Source organism: Zalophus californianus, chromosome 3 (assembly GCF_009762305.2).
Source record: "Zalophus californianus isolate mZalCal1 chromosome 3, mZalCal1.pri.v2, whole genome shotgun sequence".
In the NCBI taxonomy this organism is placed as follows: Eukaryota; Metazoa; Chordata; class Mammalia; order Carnivora; family Otariidae; genus Zalophus; species Zalophus californianus.
The window spans coordinates 44,975,175-44,995,747 of record NC_045597.1 but is presented as its reverse complement, the minus strand read 5'-3'; the positions used below and the strand labels follow the sequence as shown (position 1 = coordinate 44,995,747).

Genomic DNA, 20,573 nt, shown 5'->3' with positions numbered 1-20,573 from the left:
GATAATTATTTGTTGTGGGGAATCTGTCCTGTCCATTGTATAATGTTTAGCAGTACCTGTTAGATGCCCGCCGCCCAGGTTATGACAACTGAAAATGTCTCCAGGCATTGTCAAATGTGTCCACTTGCGTAAGGGGTAGGGTGTTGGATGGGGATCCAGCCCCTGGTTGGGAACTGTCTAGAAGCTTGATTAAATTCAGGTTAAATAATTTTGGCAATGATGTTGTATATTTCTAATTGCACTACATCAGTAAGCACATATCAGATTGTCCTATTAGTGATTCTAGCTTTAGTCATTTAAGGCAGTGATTTTCTTTTTTAAGGTAAAGGTACATTTTTTCTTTTGTAATAATTAAGTTATGGCTTGATACCTTGAGACTGTGTGAAGATCCTGTACACCTACCATCTTTCACCAGTGGCTTTTAGCATCCTTTGATGAACTGTGCCTGAATCAATTGTGAATGATTCCGAAAATGGTGATTTTCTAATTCTATCAGTTGTTCTACATTTATTCTCTGGTATGCCTCTGAAAGAAAAGCTATCATCCTTTCTCCTTTTATTTATTTCTAAGATTTTATTTTTAAGTAGTCTCTACACTCAATGGGGGGCTTGAGTTTACAACCCCAAGATCAAGAGTCACATGCTTTACCAACTGAGCCAGCCAAGGTACCACTTGTTTTTAGTGCCACTCTGAAATGCATTTTACCTATATTTTTTAAATTCAATAAATTGTCATTGTTTTTGATGGTAATATTGTCCCAAATTTTTCCAGTGGGAATCCTCAACCTAGTCTTTAAAAACACTTCTAAAAGTAAGGGGATATAGTGTTTCATGGAGCATTTTATTAAAGTTATCGTAAGTGCTACGCGATGGTAAATTCTTAATACACTGCACCACGAGAACAAACGTGTAAGGGATTCACATTTAGCCAGTGAAGAATTCTGACACTAGGACATCATATCATTTTCATAGTTAACAACTTACATTAATTGCAAAATGTAAATAATTGGTAAGAGTAGATCCTATTTAACACCAATAAAAATTACTAGCAATTTGAATCATCTATTTACCTTCAGAATGGCAAATCTTTTCCTGACTCCTGGGTAGAATAACTGGTGCCATTAAATTGAAATATACTTGTAGCATGTGTATGGTCTAAACACAGTATACTACTGCAAATTGCAGGAAATAGGATGGAATTATTTCTGATTCTAAGTACTTGGAAATACTTTTCATTAAAATAAGTAACGTGCTTGAAAACGTATTTCGATAGCATTAGAAGCATCACGATTTTAAAACTATGCCTTGGAAAGCCCAAACGGAGTTTCCCAGTTAAAAGGAGAAAAATTTGTATTGAGTTCCAATTTGTATTGAGCTCCACCCATGGCAATTATTTCCTTCCTTCTGTAACTGTCAATTTCCTCCCCAATCCCCGGAGCGGCTCTGCCCAGTTCCGCAGTCTCTGCTCCAAGTCTGTGTTTGTGATGATGGTTTCAGATGAGGCAGCGGCGGGTGATGGGGCTTAAGTTCTCGGTTTCTCCCCGTGACTTGACAGTTGGGGCCGGAGCTGCACAGAAAGCGTCTTTTTGCCGAGTAGCCGCAGAGGTGGAAAACCATGGAGGGCGGAGCAAACTTTTAGGGAGTGTCTCCCCTGCCAGCGGCCCCTTCCACCTGCTCCTCCCCGATTGGCTGTCGTCAGTCTCAGCCGTCCAATCGTGCTGGAGCGTCCAACGCGCCGTTCGGCGACGCCGCGGCGCAGGCTCACTCGGGGGAGCAGGCCCTGCGCTTCAGCCCTCCTGGGAGCTAGAGAAGGACACGGACGAGGCGACTGTGGAGCCATGCAGGCCCGGTTATGCCGGTGCTACCGTCACAGGACCGCGCTGGGACTTTGGATGGGTCTAGTGGCAGAGCGACAGAGAAAACAAGCACTGACACAACTGCCCAGTTTACCCATGTCCCTTAAGTTCAGGTTTTCTTGGGTTGATCATTTTCATTGTGCTCCAACCTCTACAAACTGCCCGTGGAGACTCGAAAAAAATGCGACTTTATTCTTTTCTTTGCGTCGGAGCAAATCGGAAAAGCAGAGTGAATGGAGCGAGTCTTTATTTAAAAAAAAAAAGTAAACTTTTCTCCTATGCAGAGTGGCTGACAACACCTCTTGAGTTTCACTGTCCCCAAACTGGAAGCACTGCCTCTCAACCGACCCGTCCGTCTCAGCTCTAGCATATCCTGGCCTCTGGTGAAGTGACCGCCTCTCGGCGCTGGAAACGCGGGCGTTACTTAATGCTGTACCAAAAAAAAAAAAAAAAAAAAAAAATCCGCATTAGTTTCCAAGGTGTGCAACTCAGAAAAGTGACCCAAAACAAAAAATAACCAGCCTTCGATGGAGAGCAAAGTCTCGTGGTCCTTGCTCACAAATTGGCCTGCTATTTCCAGACCCCAGCGGGTCTGTGGGGCATCACGGCCTCCGCCAGACTGCAACCTCCAAGCCCCACGCCAGGCCTGCCCCTGCGGCCGCTCGGAAAACGCGGCGAGCGGAACCCGCACGCGGAAGCGCCGGCCGCACTGAGCATGCCCAGTTGCAGAGCCGACCAGAGGAGTTTTTTTTTTCTTTTCTTTTCTTTCGGTTTTTTTTTTTTCTTTCTTTCTTTCTTTTTTTTTTTTTTTTTTGGTCTCAAGTAGGAGGCCTACCCCCCCACCCCCACCCTAGCCCCCCCCACCCCCGGCTTAAGCAGCTACCATGTCTGAGGTCCCCGGCGCGGCGTTGTCCCAGGCGGGTTGGTAAGTGGCGAGTCCCGCCGGCCGCCCGACAGCGGGCGCGGGCCGGGGCCCGGAGGAGGGTTGGGGTTGGGGGCGGTGGGGTGCGTGTCGGGGTAGGCGGAGGCCGCCGCCCGCCCCCGGCCTCTCCCCGGGCCCTCCGGGCCGGCTCCGCCCCCGGCGCCACGCGGAGCCGGGCGAGTCCCCCAGCTCCCCTCCGGGCGGCGGCGGCAGCGCGGCCTGGGCCCGGGGCGGCGGGCGGCGGGCCGGGGAGAGGCCGGGGGACGCGGGCAGAGCAGGCAGGGTGGCTGGCGGCCCAGGCCGGAGCAGATCCGCCCGGGAGGACCTGCCGCGCTGGCAGCGCCGCTCCGGGGAGAGTTACTGCGGCGGGACGAGGGGAGGCGAGGGCTGGAGGAACGAGTGTGGCGGAGAGGGGCGAGCGCGGCCGGAGCCCGCGGGCCCGCAGGAAGTTGAGGGCCGACCAGAGCCAAGCCCGTGTGCTGCCCGGCCGCCGCCTCTTTCTCCTAATTTCAGAGTAGTGTGTACCGACCGGTGTGAAGCTGCCCTCCGTGGCACACACACAACTTCTGAAGCTAAGAATGACCTCATTGTCAACTCGTGTGGGTGCTCCGTGGAACTTTTCTTGAAGCGATGGCAGTGTTCTGATTTTTAAAGACGTTTCATGTTAAGATTTTAGAACCTGAAAGCAGTAAAAAAAAAATTATGCGAAATTAAGCAGTTTCTGGAACTGAGGCCATTACGGTTGTTAACATCCAGTTTAACTCAGTAACGCTTTTGCAGGCCTGCATAGGCACAGTCTGAGAAGAGGGGTGGGAAGGAGGATAAAAAAGATTTGCCCCAGCTCTCTGGAAGTTCACTATTTTGGTGAAAAGAGGAGAGAGGGAGGCATTACAGGAACAAACACAAAAACGGGAAACAATGGCAAACTGTGCAGAGGGGCAGGTAAATGTGCTGTGGAATTGGAGGGGAAGGAGAGTTCATTTCCTAGAGAAGTAGGTTTTGAAACACCGGTGAGGAAAAGGCTTTCTAGACAGCCACTGGAGAGGCGACACATAAGTAGGAAAGTGCCTATTGGTTTGCAGAACTGACACTAGATCCTTGTGGTTCGTGGAAGTAGGAGGGTGTCCAATGAGGATTAAGACGAGAAAGGTTGGGCCAGGTTATGGAGGCTACAAGTGCCTATAAGATATGGATATGATTTTGTGAATAAAGTTTTCGATTGGAGTGATATAACAACACTTATGTTTTGAAGAAGGGGCTTCTGGCTGTGCAGGCACTTTACTTCACAGGTGAGGAGACAGGCACAGAACTGTTAAGTAACTTTCCTGACCTAGCTAGGAAGTGGTGGAGTTGAAAGGTGAGCACAGGGGAGCTGGTTCCAAATCTGGTGCTTTTAACTATTATGCGTTGCTGTCCCTGTAGTTTTTGCGTAGAACACCATTAGGGTAACAGGCTACGGAGTTAAAAACTCACCGTACTCAGTTTTTATTTTTGTTCTGGAATCTCTACCTTCAGTTTCTTTACCTCACAAGATTGTTTTGGATAATCTTGGATCACTCTTTTATTTGAGTTTCTCTCCATTCTTCATTAGATTGAGCCTTAGTTCTTCAACCTAGTTACACAAATCGATTTCATTTACAAACTTGGTCTTTTACTTCTTTCCAACATGACCCCACCTCCAAAGGCTAGTCTCATTTATTTTGGTTCCAAACACATATTGTTCTTTTTTGGACTACGCGCTCCTTAACGGTGGGGAACTGCAGCTTATTTTTCTGTGTATTTGTAGTGCTAGGGAGCCACTACATTGTAGGTTCTTAGTAAAGTCTGATACAATTGACCTTGGAATGCCCCTGCCAATCAGAATTCTATAGCCAGGGTCTCTACCCAAGCTTAGCTAGTGCCTCCCTTTTTTGTTACTTTGTTATAAGTCCCTAGCAATGTTATATTGTAACATTTGTCACTTTATGTTGCAAATGATCTGTTTGACATGTTTCTTCTTCCACCAGACTTTGTTGCTTTTGTATGGCAGTGACTCATAAAGGCAATAGTTATCTGTGGGTCTAATAAGACTTTTTCTAGGAGTTTACATGTAATTCCTTTTTTTTTTTTAGGATTTATTTATTTATTTTGAGAGAGTGAGAATGAGAGAGAGAGAGTACATGAGAGCGGGGAGGGTTAGAGGGAGAAGCAGGCCCCTCGCCAAGCAGGGAGCCCGATGCGGAACTCGATCCAGCGACTCCAGGATCATGACCTGAGCCGAAGGCAGTTGCTTAACCAACTGAGCCACCCAGGCGCCCCTACATGTAATTCCTAATGGGTCTTGAACAGATTAGATTTGTGCCAAAGAAGAGAGGAAGGATCTCGTAGGTGTTCAGGTAGCCTACATAGATCTTATATTTAAGTAGAGACTTACTGTGTTAAAATGCAGAATCTCAAAAATTTAGGCAGAGAAGAGCACTGACTGGAAGAATTTAGGACCATGGAGTACCACCACAGTGTGGTGGTTATGTTTCAATAATGCACTAAATACTACATTGATCTCTTGTAGTGTTTAGTTATATGTGTGGAATAAACTTCACTATGAGAGGAGATTTGGCTCAGTTTGTCTCAATAACAGATTTACTTAATGCCTTTTTGTTTTTTCTCTTTGGAGATACCCCTTAAGGGGGAATTGCATATTTCTACTAACCTTTTGAATTTTCAGAATTTTTATAGAAATATCAACCTTTTGAAACTTTAAAAAATAGAAACAGGTTAGAACATAATTAGTTGAGATTGTGTTTTTGGAAAAGGTATTTTCCATAGAATTAGTGATGGCACAGCTTAACACCCTTATGTGCAGATGAGGATACTGAAGCACAGAGAGAATCAGTTATAAGTGGCAGATCCAAGAATACTGCCCAAATGTGTGGAATAAAGATTCAAAACTCATTTCCATCAAGCCATGGTGACCACTTCTAATTTAAATTGTTGATCAAAAATAACACATTTTAAAATAGAAAATTGGATTAAAGCATTTTGTGATGTGTAAATTTACTTTCTTCTTTGGGAAGGATAAGGTGCTTGTGCTGAGGAGTGGTGATTTTGGATACAAAGAAAGCTTTATCTTGCAGTGGCTCACCTAAGTGCTGATTAGAGTTATCTGAAAATGGTTAATTCTGTATTTTGCAAAGTCTAATAAGAGTATCTGAAAGGTAAGGCACTATATTGTATGTCTTTGCCTTACCTAGCAATTTTGAGTTGAAGATACCATAAGGTAACATTAGAAATAGTGTTTCCATTTTATTCTGAAGGAACATAGTTTCTTAGAAACTCCAGATTTCTAACATGCAAGGCTTAACCAGGTTGTGCTCTGGGGTTTTTGTTTTTGTGTTTTGGTTAGAGGGGAAATAGAAGGATGAACACACAAGTCTTCTTACCTGATTCCCCTTGAACTTCAGCTTCTCTTTTGTGTTCTCTTTGATTACTGGTGCTACCACCATACTGACCATCCGCTGGCCCAAGTGTATACCACCAAACTCCCTTCCCATTCTTTCACCTTTGAACAACTAAGAAAGACTACAGCTTATAAAAGTCTTTGTTAAAATTTAGCACTAGAGAAGAACAACTGTGAGATAAATAAAATAGGAAGCACAATGGCAGTATGGAGTATAAAGTGAATGCTCTTTTGTCTTGAGGGGCCTGCCCTCTTCCACATGTTGCCTTGAGATAGCTATTTCAAAGTGGTACTTCAGGAGAATTTGCTGGAATTTCTAATTTCTAACTTTTGACCTATCCACAGATGGAGAGCTTCTTTTCACATGCCATCATGTAGAAGCTTCCTCCCAAGCACATTAATGATCAAGACCAAGAAAGTCGGATTTCTGGTTCTGTAGCCCACCCTACACCTTTCTTGTATGGCTTCTGTTTTCTGGGAGACACATCTCTTCCCCAGGAGATTGCTGGTGATCTGTTTTCAGATGGGAAGCAGCCTTTACAGCACCATCAACATAACTTTACTTTTACGTGCTACACTTGGTAACAGTCATTATGAGAAGAGTTTATACAAAGGGTATAAAAATTTTCCTCCCTTCATATTCCAACATAAGTTTTAGGCAGAAGTACATTTGCAAAGAATACTGGTAATTCTTTACAAGTTGTATATTAAGTGCAAAATATTTTATTGTCTAGAATTGTAAAATATTTTATCATTACCACTTTGATATAAACATACTCTTGATACACTGTTTCGGAAAGGATCAGGACCATTAAAACACTTTTTTTTTTTAGCCGAAACAATAATAGTTGATGTTGAAGAACACTAGAAGAAATCAGTTGCTTTATGTTTGGTTTTCAGGGGAGCTTATCAGAGACGTCCTATTTTGAAACATTTCCCATTTCTTTAATGAGCAATTTTAACTATCTCTTTGGTTTATATTTTTGTGAAATTATAGTTCAACAGTAATAAGCCTTGTTGACCTTCTGTCTTAAAATATGTTACATATTGCCTGGTGGCTTCTACTGATACTATAAACTGCTAAAAATGCCTGGATATTCTGTTAAACTGTGCAAGTTTTAAGGTTTCAAGGTGCTGTTTGCAGTGATTTTTTTTTGGTGAATAACCTATAAATCTAGTTTCAACTGCCTGTAGACTTGACTGCCTCAAGCATAAAGGGGGCATAAAAAGAAACTTGCTACCTCAGCAAGTTGAAAATAATTTTCTCCTCTCACACAGCAGCATTTGCTAAATCAAGTAAAAATTACATAGTAACATTTCAAGAACCATAAAAATATAACTACATCAACTTTTTCAGCCTATGTTTTCTCCTTTTGACAAAAGAAGGATATTGGCAGTTTGACTTACCATGTTGCAGTTAAGTCCCATCTCTCTAGAAATTCTGACGTTTTGTAAGGTGTAGGATCTGGAAGTAGCTGAAGAAGACTTTACCTCCAGATGATTTTTAGAAGAAGCAGACTGCACTCCCAGCAATGCAAAACAATTTATGTAAAAATTGAGAAACTTTTGTTTTCATAAAATGAAAACAAAAGCAGAGAAGAGGGGGCAAAAAAAATGTGTGGTGATAATGTAAAATATTAACAGGGGTGTCAAATCAAAGATACTGAGAGCAGAAAAGAAGCACCCTGGTGATAGAGAGAAAGGGGAAAGAACCACATCATGCTCCAGGGCTGGACATATCCTACATGTGCCTTAGTACTGTCACCCCAACAGGTTTCACACCCTTACTCTGTGGGTGTGAGTCTGTGTGCATGTGTGAATGCTTCTTACACTTATTACAGCTTTACAGCCTTTATAGTGGAGACAAATAGCTACCCTTAGGATAGTGCTGCTGAAGGTATGGTATCTTTACAACAGTAAGTCTCTGAATAATGCAGAGAAATATGTAACCCTATATAGTAGTGTGTGTACTGAAGTACACGTAGTAAATGTTATGCCTCTTATACACAAGGCACTGTTTGTTTTTGTGATGATATACAAGTCAGTCAGAATTTAAACATGCTATACAGTGGCATTTTACTTGGGAAGTCTGGAAGGCTTTCCAGAACTAACGATATGTAAGCAGGGTGTGTTGTATATGCCATCTCATATGGTGTCTAGTCTTTGTCTAGGGAAAAAACAAGGCAGATTCATTGATACATTCATTCAACAAATAATTATTAAACATCTTGCTGTAGCAGACACTTTCTTTAGTACAATCGGATGTAGTCTTATGGGGAGAAAGCCATTAACTATATATTCAAACATTGCATCTGTAAAATATACTAGAGATGAAAAGGGACATAGTTCTAGAAGAGCTTATAAAAGGGAAATTTGGTGTCTTTGTGGTGGTCATAGAATGCATCCCTGAGATCTGGAGGATGAGTGGGAATTAATTAGGTTAAGTAAGGTTAAAGAAGCATATGCAAAGTTCATAAGGCAGTAGGGAGCATGGTGAGTACTAAGGTCTGAAGGACTGGGATGAATGGAGGACGAGATAGGGACAGTATAGGGAGATGGGACTGGGAGATACCTAGGGTCTAAATCATGAGGCTTGGGCCTTTTATTCTGGAGGCAATAGAAATCAGTTGGAAAGTTTTATCAGGGGTTGGGAGGGTTTAAGTAGCAATGACATTGTAGTTAAATTTTGAGAAATGCTTGCATTGAAGAAAATGGCTCAGCTTGGCATGAGTAGATGGGTGGATAGAGTGGTGGTGATGACTGAGATGGAGAGCAGAGATTGATTTGATTGATATTTAGGAAGTAAAATGGACAGAACTTTTAGATGGATTGTATATGGGAAAGAGAGAGGAGGGGTCAAGGGGTTGATTTCTAGGTTTCTGGCTTTTATTAAACCTGAATTGTTTACAATACGTTTAGATAGGGAGTATTAGAAAAGGAACACACTTTTGAAGGGTGGATCATGAATTGAAGTTGGACATTATTTGAGTGTGAGGTGCCTTTGAGTCATCTAAAAGATGCCAGTTAGACATTAGGAAATACTAATCTTGCACGAGGAAGAAGCCTGGATTAGAGATATAAATTTGGAGTCATTCAAGTATAGCTGATGACTGCAGCAGTGCATAGATGAGATCATCTAAGGCTGCACTGTCCAGTATGGTAGACATTAGCCACATGTGGCTACTGAATACTTGATATACGTCTAACTCAAATTCAGATGTGCTGTAAATGTCAAATACAGACTGGGTTTGGAAGACTTAGTACAAAAAAGGATGTAAATATCTCTCATTCATTTTTAATATTGTTTACGTATTGAAATAATGCTATCAGTATATTGTGTTAAAATATATTTTTAAATTAATTTCACATATTTGTTTTTACTATTACGTATGTGGCTTGCACTATATTTCTATTAGGTAGCACTGATCTATGATCTAAAAAATCAAGCTTTAAGTAAGAAGAGGCTAGGTTCAAGCACTGAGGAATTTCAGCATTTTAAAGGAGAATTAGCCTTTTAGGAGCTGCCAGAGAGAGGGAAAAGCTTTGGAATATGAAATCATTAACTTTTCTGAAAAGAGAAAATGGACATATCTTTTAAGAGTTCTGTGACAAGATTATTTGCTTAGGTCAGTATTGGATTACTGACTTGCTGACATTAGAAATTCAGATCAGTTTTTAAAACATTTTTTTATAAATTTAGGTATCTGAAGGCCCCTTTTTTTAAAATTCCACCTCCATCCCCTCAAAACTCCTTTAAATATAAAATGCAAATGGGGGCATCTGGGTGGCTCACTTGGTTAAGTGTCTGTCTTCGGCTCAGGTCATGATGCCAGGGTCCTGGGATCAAGCCCTGCATTGGGCTCCCTGCTCAGGGAGGAGCCTGCTTCTCTCGCTGCCCCTCCCCCTGCTCATGCTTTCTCTCTTTCTCTCAAATAAATAAATAAATGAAATCTTTAAAAATAAAATGCAAATAAAATTCAGCTGCAGCTTTTCAGGAGACAGTCTGTCATGGATATTAAGTGAAGATGTTAAGAAAAAAACATTTTTATTTTACTAAATTCCTAAGCAAGACCTTGAGAAGTTTGAAAATTAATAAAGGTAGATTTTTAAAAATATATAATCTGAAACATTAAACATAAATGTTGATGGGAAAACTTGCTAAATAAATTAAGCCAACATTTTATAATGACTTTTGGAATTAATTCAGTTTAAGTTTTGTTTTGAAAGAGAAAGAGGGATGTATGCAAGTTCAAGTGTCCAGAAAGTTGATAGATGATCATGATAAAGTGAATGAAATAATTTTTCCTTTTGCCATAAATATATTCTAATATCATTAGATCCAATTTTTCTATTTAGTCAAAATAGTTTGATTGATGTTTTGTAAGATCCTGTAGGACAAGGATCAAGTCTTCTCATGTTTCTATGGCATTCCTAGCAGTTAGCAGGGTGTGAAGTCCACAGAAGACACAGAAATGCTTATGGAATGAATGTTAGTACCATTGTAATTAGTCTCAGGCTGTTTCATCATATTGTTTTCCTAGTCTCAAGGAACATGAAACTTACTCAAACTTTGTATAGAGTAGAAAATTGTTACTTGGGAAATGAATGTGAAATTTTAAAAATCAATTTTATGAAAAAAATGTAATTTTTACAGAAATGCGGGAAATAACCTGTTAAAGCTTTCTCTATTTATTGATACTTACTTCTACCTGAACACAAACATATACACTTACAGATAGGTTGATAACATTTCTTTGCATGGGTTGATAACATTTCTTTTCTGTAGGGCTTTGAGATGTTTTCTCTCAAAACAATGTTAATAGAAAGTATTTTCAGAAGTTTGTTTTTAGTATAAGTTTGTACTAGGTCCTAATTATTTCTTTATTCATTTGATATTTTATGAGATGCTACAAATTTTTACTTTTCTTTTTGGTATTTCAGAATTGCTTGTTATCTTGGGGTCCCTGGTTAGAAAGGCATTAGGATGATGAGGTTGTAATTCATTCTGTGGCCTTTAATGAGGCAAAGCAGTAGGCACTTGGACACCTTCCAGTTTAGTAAGCTGGCAGAGGGTTCCAGTCCATTGCGTTTTAATATGAGGACCCTGCCAAGCACAGGTTGTTCTTTTGTTGATTTTCAATTATGAACACCAAAAAAGACCATGTGTATGTTGCTAGTTAGGTTACAAAACGTGTAAAATAGGCTTCTTCTCAGTGGCCTTCCTCAGTTTACCATACTCAGAATGGCAGATACTATTGACCCTTTCTCCCAGAGCTGAGAGCCTAGGTTGGAATGCAAGTGGCTTCTGTTCCTGGGGGTTTGCCATGATCTTTTGTCTAGGCTGCCTGCCGAGTCTCTTGGTTTGTTTCACTCTAAATTGTGAGTAACAGTGAGATTTTTCCAGGATTGTGTTGATTTACTTCTTTCCCTAGTTGTGCTTCTTGGGGAGGGGTGGTACAGGGTTAAAACCCAGGCTCTGTCAGACACTTCTTTGGACATTTTGAAGTTTTACGGGATCAGGATATACTTTTTCTTTATTTTGATTGCTGCTGATACATTTTTTGACTGCTTTTTCTGGTTGTGGTTATTTGCTTTGTTTTTACTTATTTTTCTTTAATTAATTACACATTTATTAGAAGTCTTTATAAGCATATGTTAATTAGGTGTTTCTTTGATAACTAACCATGGTAAAATGAATGTATTTTATAAACACACATTAAAAATATGATTGCTATATCAATATCATGAAATTTCATTGCCCATTTTTGTATCTGTGTTTACCTCATTGCTGGTGCAAAGTAACCACCCAAAATAACTTTTAACTTTGTTGATAAATACATCTAGCTGTTCTTTGCTACACAGAGACACCTGCCATTGTACTAATTAAATTTTGATTTGACATCATGAAAAAGATAGTGCAGTGTAGTGGTGTAGATGTTAATGGGTACAGAGTAATAATATTTAAATGATACATGACAGAAATCATAGTGTGCATTCTGGAGTCTGATTATCTGGAAAGGGCAATAGGGCCTTGAAGTTTTTACCAGTTTATACTTATGTGAATAAGCATTTATATTGATGTTATTTTAATTAAAACACAAAACTGGCCTGAGGTATACCCTTCTAATATTTACAGAACTGCTCTATATTAGATAGGTTGAAATCTAGGCTGATGTACAAAGACCCCATATTACAAAGGTCTAAAAATCATAGCCTTTTTTTTCCTCATCACAAAACAACACACAGTGATGGGGAATCTGCTTTGTGCTGTCATTTAGGGACCCAGGTTCCTTCCATCTTAATGTTTTGTTGTCCCCTAACACCTGCTACTCAAAGTATGGTCCTAAGATCAGCATCATTAGCATTACCTGGTAGCTTGTTAGCAATGTAGAATCTCAGTCTCTACCACAGTGCTACTACATCAGCGTCTCTGTTTTAACAGGTTTTGCCTAGTGACTTTTTTGTACATTAAAGTTGAAGAAGCACCACTTAGGGTATTGTCATTGTTTCCGTGTATATTGCAGAGTCACTGCTACATGTGAGTTTTAGGTCGCAGGAAGGGAAAGGGCAGCTGAGAGCCATAGAGTCAGTTCCCTGATGGGAATGGTGGGACACATCACTTCGTTGGTTTCCAAGAACTTAGTCTCACCTACCTGAAAGGGATTCTGGGAAATGTGGTCTAGCTCAGTGATTCTCAAGCTGTTGCCAGTTTTTAAAATTTCCAATTTTTCACACATCAGTACTTTTGTAAAGTATAAAATCTTGTAGCAATGTCAAATTGCTCTAGAGATTCTAAATGCTCACTTCAGTTTCTGTACTTATTCCATTATGAAGCGGTAACAAAGAGTTTGAAGACTGGCATGGATCCATGGACCACACCTGAAGTGGTTCCCACATTTTGAATTTTTCACTTACTGATACTATTCAAATTATGGTATAGTTGCATGAATTTGGTATGAATGAATGAGGCATTTTTTTTTTTGGATTTTATACTTTTGATTTAATTTACTTGTTAATATTCTACTTAAATTTTTTTGATTATTTTTAGTGATAATCTTGTTTGTAAAGGACTTCTTAGCTTGCAAAGCCCTCTTTCCCTAATTAAATGTTACTCTATAATAATAAGTAGTAAGTATGCATGTATTATGTTTGCTTATAAAAGGGGATTGCAAGCCTTCTTGGTTTAATCATGTGGTTGATATCTAGTATGACACATTAAAGAATGGTCATGTTTGTTATGAGGTAATACCTTTCCACTGCATTTTGTAACTTTCTAATACTTTTAGTTATGAATTAATACGAACTAATACTAGTTTACAATTGGTGTTATGAGACTTCTCTGTGCCGTTGTCATATTGGCTAACATTGCTTGACATGGTTTGAATTACCCCCGCCTAAACATGTTTTCATGGAAAGTAAAATTGAATTGGACTGTTGGTGGTCTTTTAAAATGTTTCACCTTATCACAATAACTTTCATGTGTAAATTGAATTGTTTATCATTACTGGTAATGCTATACTGCCTTAAGCAAAAGTATATTTAAAAAATGTATGATTATAGATTTCTGTGTATCTAAGACATGTACTTTCAAAGTGGAAAAATAGACTGTTTGACTGAATGTTTTTGTTATATTCAGCTTGCTTGTTGCTGTTATGGCTTGCCTCGTATTGCCCCACAGCACCAGTTTTTTTTTTTCTTTTTTGCCTACGTACCCAGTGTACATGAACTAAGAAGTCAGCAGGAAGTCAGCATTGTGGAAGAGGAACAGGCTTGTGAGCTGGAATTGATTTGTGTTTGGAACTGAGATTAGTAAATTATGTGACTTTGAGTAGTTAATTTATATTAGAATTATTAGTTAATTAGAATTAATTGATTAGAATTATATCACAAAACTGGGTTACTGTAAGAGATTACTGAGAAAAAGAAAATAGTTATGAAAACACCACATGTATCCTTTATTTTCAGTTAAATTTATACCTACTTATTTATTTATTTTTTTTAATTTTAAGGTTTAACTGAAGTATAGTTGACCACACAAATATACCTGCCTCTTGAGAAGCAATGTGGTTTGTGGTTAAAAGCATGGACTCTGAAGTCCAACTCTCTTGAGCCAGGGTCAGTCCTGGTTCTGCCACTGATTAACTATAACCTTGAGTACATTAATTAACTGCTTGCTGCCTCAGTTTGCTCATCTGTTAAGTGGTGCCAATTGTGGGACCTAACCCATAGTATACTTAAGAGGATTAATGAGTTGATACACACAGAGTGTTTGGAACAGTGCTTGTCATATGCTGAGTGCCCAGTAAATATTTGCATTTTTTTATTGCATGTTAAACCTGGACTCTCATAACTTACTGCTGCCAATAAATAAATTCATGTAATTTGCACATATATAGATTTCTGATATTGTGTTATTTTTGAAAAAAGTCCTTTATTTTAGAATATCTTACATAGTCTCTTAAAGGATTATCTTGATAAAGACAAAATCCATATATCTTATGGGTTTTGAATCTCATTATAAAGTATGTCTTACCTTTTGGTAATCTTGTAAGTGTTGGTGCCTCAAATTAAAGATAGGTGAAACAGACAGATAGGATATTTCATATAATATTATTTCACTTGTACAGGAAGAATAAAAAGACATTTGAGAGAGAAAACTGTCAATATTCAATCTCTTATTTTGGATGTGAATTTAGTAAGTCTCAGAAGCTGAAGGCAGGTAATTTAATATTCTTGTTGAAATGTTGCATTGTTATTAAGTATTTGCCTTTTAGTTTTATAAATAAGGATTTCATTTAAGGAGTAATGAGATGTCTTCCTTAAAAATTAAATGTTTGGAGCCAGTTATGTAATGGTAAATTCACGGAACAATATAATTTTTTAAAGATTAAATACATTTTTTAAGAGATACATCTCTTGAGTCTAGCTTTTAAAGAAAAAGGATTAAATAGCTTTATCCTAAGGAAGGAGTTGGCAAGCTATGGCCCAGTTTAACCTCATGCTTACTTTTGTTAATAAAGTTTTATTCATACACAGCTAGACCATGCATCTATGGTATGGACAGAGTTGAATAGTTGTGACAGAGATCCTATGGCCTTCAAAAAACCTACAACTTTTTCTCTCTGCCCATTTATAGAAAAAGTTTATTGGCCTCTGTCTTAAGTAATTAGTGAAGTAGATTTATTAGTTCATTATTACTTAGAAGATGTTGGAATAAGTAGTACATGCTACCTTTTCAGTATTTGTCAAAAATAACTTTCCAGAACAACCACAATTTTTGTTCATATCCTTATTTGTAATGACCGGTATGAATGGTGCTGCCTCACAGATTAGTAAATCCTATTTGATAGGAATGTGCCACTCCTTGCAGTGGGGCTTTCTATCAAATACAGAATTGTCAGGTGTTTTTGAAATGGTCTACTGATTTTAATAGAACTTTTCCATTATGTCCTAGGGCAGATAGAAATCCTTCATTGCTTTCAATTGAGAATTTCTATCACACCTGGACAACTTTTGGATTTTATAGAAAACCGAGACTACAGAAAGTTTTTATCAAATCAATACTGCTAAAGGGGAGGAAACAGTAGATGTGAGGTTGAAAAACCTGTTAAAACATATCAATCCTGAGTAAAATATAGAAGTTTGTCTTTAAATAACAAAACCTATTTGGTAGCCAATCATACTTAAATTAACCTAATTTATTTGTAATAAGCTGTTTTATTTTTTTATTGATTTATTTTTAAAGATTTTATTTAAGAGAGAGAGAGCACAAGCAGGGGGAGTGGCAGGTAGAGGGAGAGGATGAAACAGGCTCCCCTCGGAACAGGGAGCCCAATGCACGGCTTGATCCCAGGACCCTGGGATCTTGACCTGAGCTGAAGGCGGATGCTTAACTGACTGAGCCACCCAGGCACCCCAATAATAAGCTGTTTTAGATGAGAAATTGAATTCATGAAAAAAATTTCATGCCTTGATTTGACAAAAATTGTAGATGAAGTTTTTTAACAGTGTTCAGGGGACTAGGCACAAAGGGTCTAATAAAACCCAGTTTTTCAATATCCAGTCTTATTCATATTTTTCCTTATTGGATATGGGTCTTCAAACTTGTAGAGTTGCCAGTCCCACCATACAGAGATTCATATTCACTGGGATTCTATTTCACAGTTTCCATTTTTGACATTATTCTCATTGTAGAATGTTTCATCAGAACTTTTACTTTTCACCTAACCACTGTGGTATACTGGGGTATAACTAATACAGTGATAACAAGCAAGCATGCCATTCAACAAATCTAACCAATAATAGGCAAATGCCATTACTGAGAAAACAAGGCCCTGAATTTTAGATAAATTAAATAGATCACTACAATCTTGATAGCTCATCCACACACTTAAAGGATGTAATAGTTTTGAAGAGTGTATTAGTTTTTCTATAAAAATCATGATTAATTTTACGTATCAAATTGTAAGATATATGCAAATTGAATCACTCTTCTCTCAAATGGCTGAAGTTTGTATGGATGACTTGATGGATTCCCCAAGTACCAACCTGGTCCCGAGATCCATTGAAAGTTTTAAATCAGGGCCATGAAAAGATCAGATTTGCTGAGTTTACAGAGATCACTCTGGCTTCTATTTCAAGGATGGGTTGAGCGATCAATATTCAGGCAGGGACAACTTAAAGAAAAACATTCTTTAGAGATAAACTTCATCAGTGAATTTTTTCTTAAGGGAAATTGAAGAAATGGAGAATTCTGGTTTGCTCTCAGTGCCCTTGACTTGTTTCTTTCCTCCCCCACAATTTAAAAATAAAATCAGTTAATACTATTTATTCCATTAGTGTTAGTGCTAGTGGTTTTTTGATGTTTTTTGCTTAAGAGTTCATAAGTTTATTGGACGCCTCAAAATTAAAATACCTTCTGAAAATTTATTTTTAAAATATATATATAATTTATATTTGCATTTATATGAATATAAAAATACTTTTAAAAATAATGTATTTTGAAATGTAAAGATTTTTAAGGGAAGAAAAAGAAGACCTCATAATGGAGTTCTTAGATGTAGATTTCTGAAGAGGAGCAGGAATGTTATTTTTTTTAACTAATGAAATTTTAAGAACATGTTGATGAAAAAGTAGTGATTACTGCCAGATGGGAATACTTGCACTCACCTTTCTCATGACTGATAGGATCAACTATTGATTCCCTTCTTATTTTCATGCTATTTCCAAGCCAGTATGTGAATGAAGCTATGTTTAAAACATTCATTTAATAAGTAGATATTTATTAAGACATTTTTCTCCGGGCGCCTGGGTGGCTCAGATGGTTAAGCGTCTGCCTTCGGCTCAGGTCATGATCCCAGGGTCCTGGGATCGAGTCCCACATCGGGCTCCCTGCTCCTTGGGAGCCTGCTTCTCCCTCTGCTTCTCTCTCTCTCATGAATAAATAAATAAATCTTTAAAAAAAAAAAAAAAAAAAAAAAGACATTTTTCTCCAAGATCTGAGTTTCCTTTTTAAGAAAATATTTTATAAATGCCTTTTCTGGTATTTTTCCTTCTTTTGAAAGTTGCTGCTTTAATGTTGAGCACATGTATGATTCTGTCACATATGTAGCACATACATAGAATTCTGTTACCAGTCTTTGTGTTATTTTCTACTTTTTCACCTATGCCTACTGTTGCCATTGCTGTTTGCGGCAGTCTGAATTTGTGCTTCTTCCACACTACTGAAATGCTTTTGCTGAAGTATGAATAACCTGTTGGTGAGGTACATTTCAGACTTTTCCTTACTGACCTCTTTGCTGCATTGGAGGATATTAGTCGATGGTACATTCATCTCACCAGTCACCAGAGAGTCAGTTTGCCTCTTACCATTCTTTTATATTTAAATTAAGAGTCAGTCCTGCCAGTTTTACCTTCTGAATATTTTCCTACTTCAGGCCTTAATTCTTGGGAGGACATTAGAAGCCTCCTGATTGGTCTTCTTCCTCTCCTAAACTGGCAGGACTGGGTATTAAGGAGGGCACGTACTGCATGGAGCACTGACTGTTATACGCAAACAATGAATCATGGAACACTACATCAAAAACTAATATAATAAAATAAAAAAATGCAAAAAAAAAAGAGTAAGTTACCTAAAATGATTGTTTAACCTTTAGATTTCTTGTCACCTACAGGATGAAGTCTGTCTTCCTTACAAAGATTTGTATGTGCTCTTGTTTGTCTCTGGCTTCCTTTCTTGCTCCTTCCTCTCTGTAGTTGCCGCTCCAGCATCATCAGCCTGCTTATTGATCTCTCATGTATGCGGTATATTGGATATGATTATTGTGTCATTTCTCGTCTTGCTCTTTCTGTCTGTAATGCTTTCCTCCATTTAAGTTAGTTGATTCTTGCCTTTTATATTATGTTATTTAAGATTGATTTATTTATTTTAGAGAGAGAGAGCTTGCAAGTGGGGAGAGGAGCAGAGAAAGAGGGAGAGGGACAGAAGCAGACTCCCTGCTGAGTGGTGAGCCCCACGCTAATGCCTACACCGAGTGTCTCAATCCCAGGACCCAGAGATCATGACCTGAGCTGAAATTAAGAGTCAGTCTCTTAACCGACTAAGCCACCCAGGCGCCCTGCCTTTCATTTTAAAACATAGCCATTCTCTTTTATAGGAAGTCTTCTCTAACAGGAAGAAAGTGTCCTTTCTTTGAGTTCCTATAATATTTTATCTCTAGCTCATTGTGCTGTAATTATTCATATGTCTCTGCAAGTCAGCTAAGCTTCACTGGAACTAAATTTATTTGAAGTCAGTGACTATGTTCTTTTTTTATCTTTGAATTCCTAGGACTAGGAGCTCAAATGTTTACTGAATAAAGAAAGAAAGTGATGGGACTTTTCTTTTTTAATTGCATTGTAATTAACATACCTTAAAATGTGTAGGTCTTAAGTGTTTAGTGCAGTAGGTTTTGATAATTGTGTGCGCTTAATGGAACCACCATTCCAAACAAAATACAAAACGTTTCTGTCACCCAAGAAAGTTTTCTCATGCTCTGTCCCTTCCACTGGCCTGTTCCTTCCAGGTCATCTTTTTCTGACATTTGTCATCATGAATTAATTTTCTTGTACTTGGACATCATAAAAATGGAATTATTTTTGCCTGACTTCTTAGAAGCTTGACATGTTTTTGAGATTCACTGATGTTCTTGCCTGTATCAGTAGTTCGTTCTTTTTTTATTGTTGAGTGGTATTACATGTTAACTGTGCCATAATTTGTTTAGTCATTTTCCTGTTGATAGCCATTTAGGGTTGTTTTTTGTGTCTGGTTATTAGGAATAAGACTGTGAACATCTTACACAAGTATTTTTGTGGGCCTATGTTTTCATTTCTCTTGAATAAATATCGAGGAGTGGAATTGGTGGATCACAGGGCAGATTTATGTTTATCTTCATCAGAAATAGCCACTTTATTTCCACAGATGTGACATTTTACACTCTAACAATGTATGGGACATCTGGATTCTCTACTTTCTCACCAAAATTCAATGTTTTCAGTCCTTTTAATTTTAGCCATTCATGCTGATATGAAATGGTATCTCACTCTGATTTTAATGTGTATTTTCTTGATGATTAAATTTATTAAGATACTGAGCCCTTTTTCATGTGCTTATTGGCCATTTGTATATATTATGAAGTATCTGAGTCTTTTGCCCACTTAAAAAAATTGGATTCTTTGACTTTTTAATACTGATTTGTAAGAATTGTTTATATGTTCTAGATATGTCTTTTGACAACTACATATGCTGTGAATGTATTTTTCCATCTTTTTTTGGTTTTTTTTTTTAGTAGTGTCTTTTGATATTAGAAATGTTTAATTTTGGTGAAGATCAGTTCTGTCAGTTTTTTCTTTTGTGATTAGTGCATTTTATGTTCTGTCTAAAAATTGTTGCCTACCTCAGGTTGTGGAAATATTCTTTTGTGGTTTCTTCCAGAAGCTTTAGGGTTATATTTAGATATATATCCTAATTAATTTTATGTATAGAGTGGGAAAGAGTCTGGTTTATTTATTTATTTTTTATGCAACTATTCAGTTGTTTCAGTAATATTTGTTAAAAAGATTTTTCTTTCCCTATTGGATTGACTTAGCATTTTGGTTGAAGATCTATTGACCATATTCTGTGTGTCTATATTTAGACACTCTTCTGTTTCCTTGTTCTAGTTGATTTTTACCATGCCCATATCATACTGTTTTGATTAATGAAACTTAATAGAAGAAATGTTATCAATTAGTGTAAGCCCTCATCTTTTCTTGAGTGTAGTTTGACTATCCTTGATCTTTTGCATTTCCATATGAATTTTAGAATCAGCTTATCTATTTAT

The 20,573-nt window shown here is 38.0% G+C and overlaps 1 protein-coding gene across 7 annotated transcripts in view; it reads left to right on the top strand.

Annotated features, from left to right (window-relative positions):
• The first annotated feature begins 2,305 nt into the window (after positions 1-2,305).
• The window catches only part of TDRD3 (tudor domain containing 3), a 160,431-nt gene continuing 142,163 nt past the window's right edge, over positions 2,306-20,573 (top strand). For 2 of the 7 annotated variants that reach the window (XM_027589068.2, XM_027589066.2), the window contains exon 1: positions 3,564-4,066. Coding sequence is in view for 3 of the 7 variants with exons in the window: in XM_027589062.2 (XP_027444863.1) it covers positions 6,737-6,828 (92 nt within the window). In the remaining 4 variants the exon portion in view is untranslated. Of the gene's footprint in view, positions 2,781-3,563; positions 4,067-6,709; positions 6,829-20,573 lie in introns of those variants that run through there. The other 5 variants (XM_027589063.2, XM_027589067.2, XM_027589069.2 and 2 more) reach the window with 5 other exon arrangements.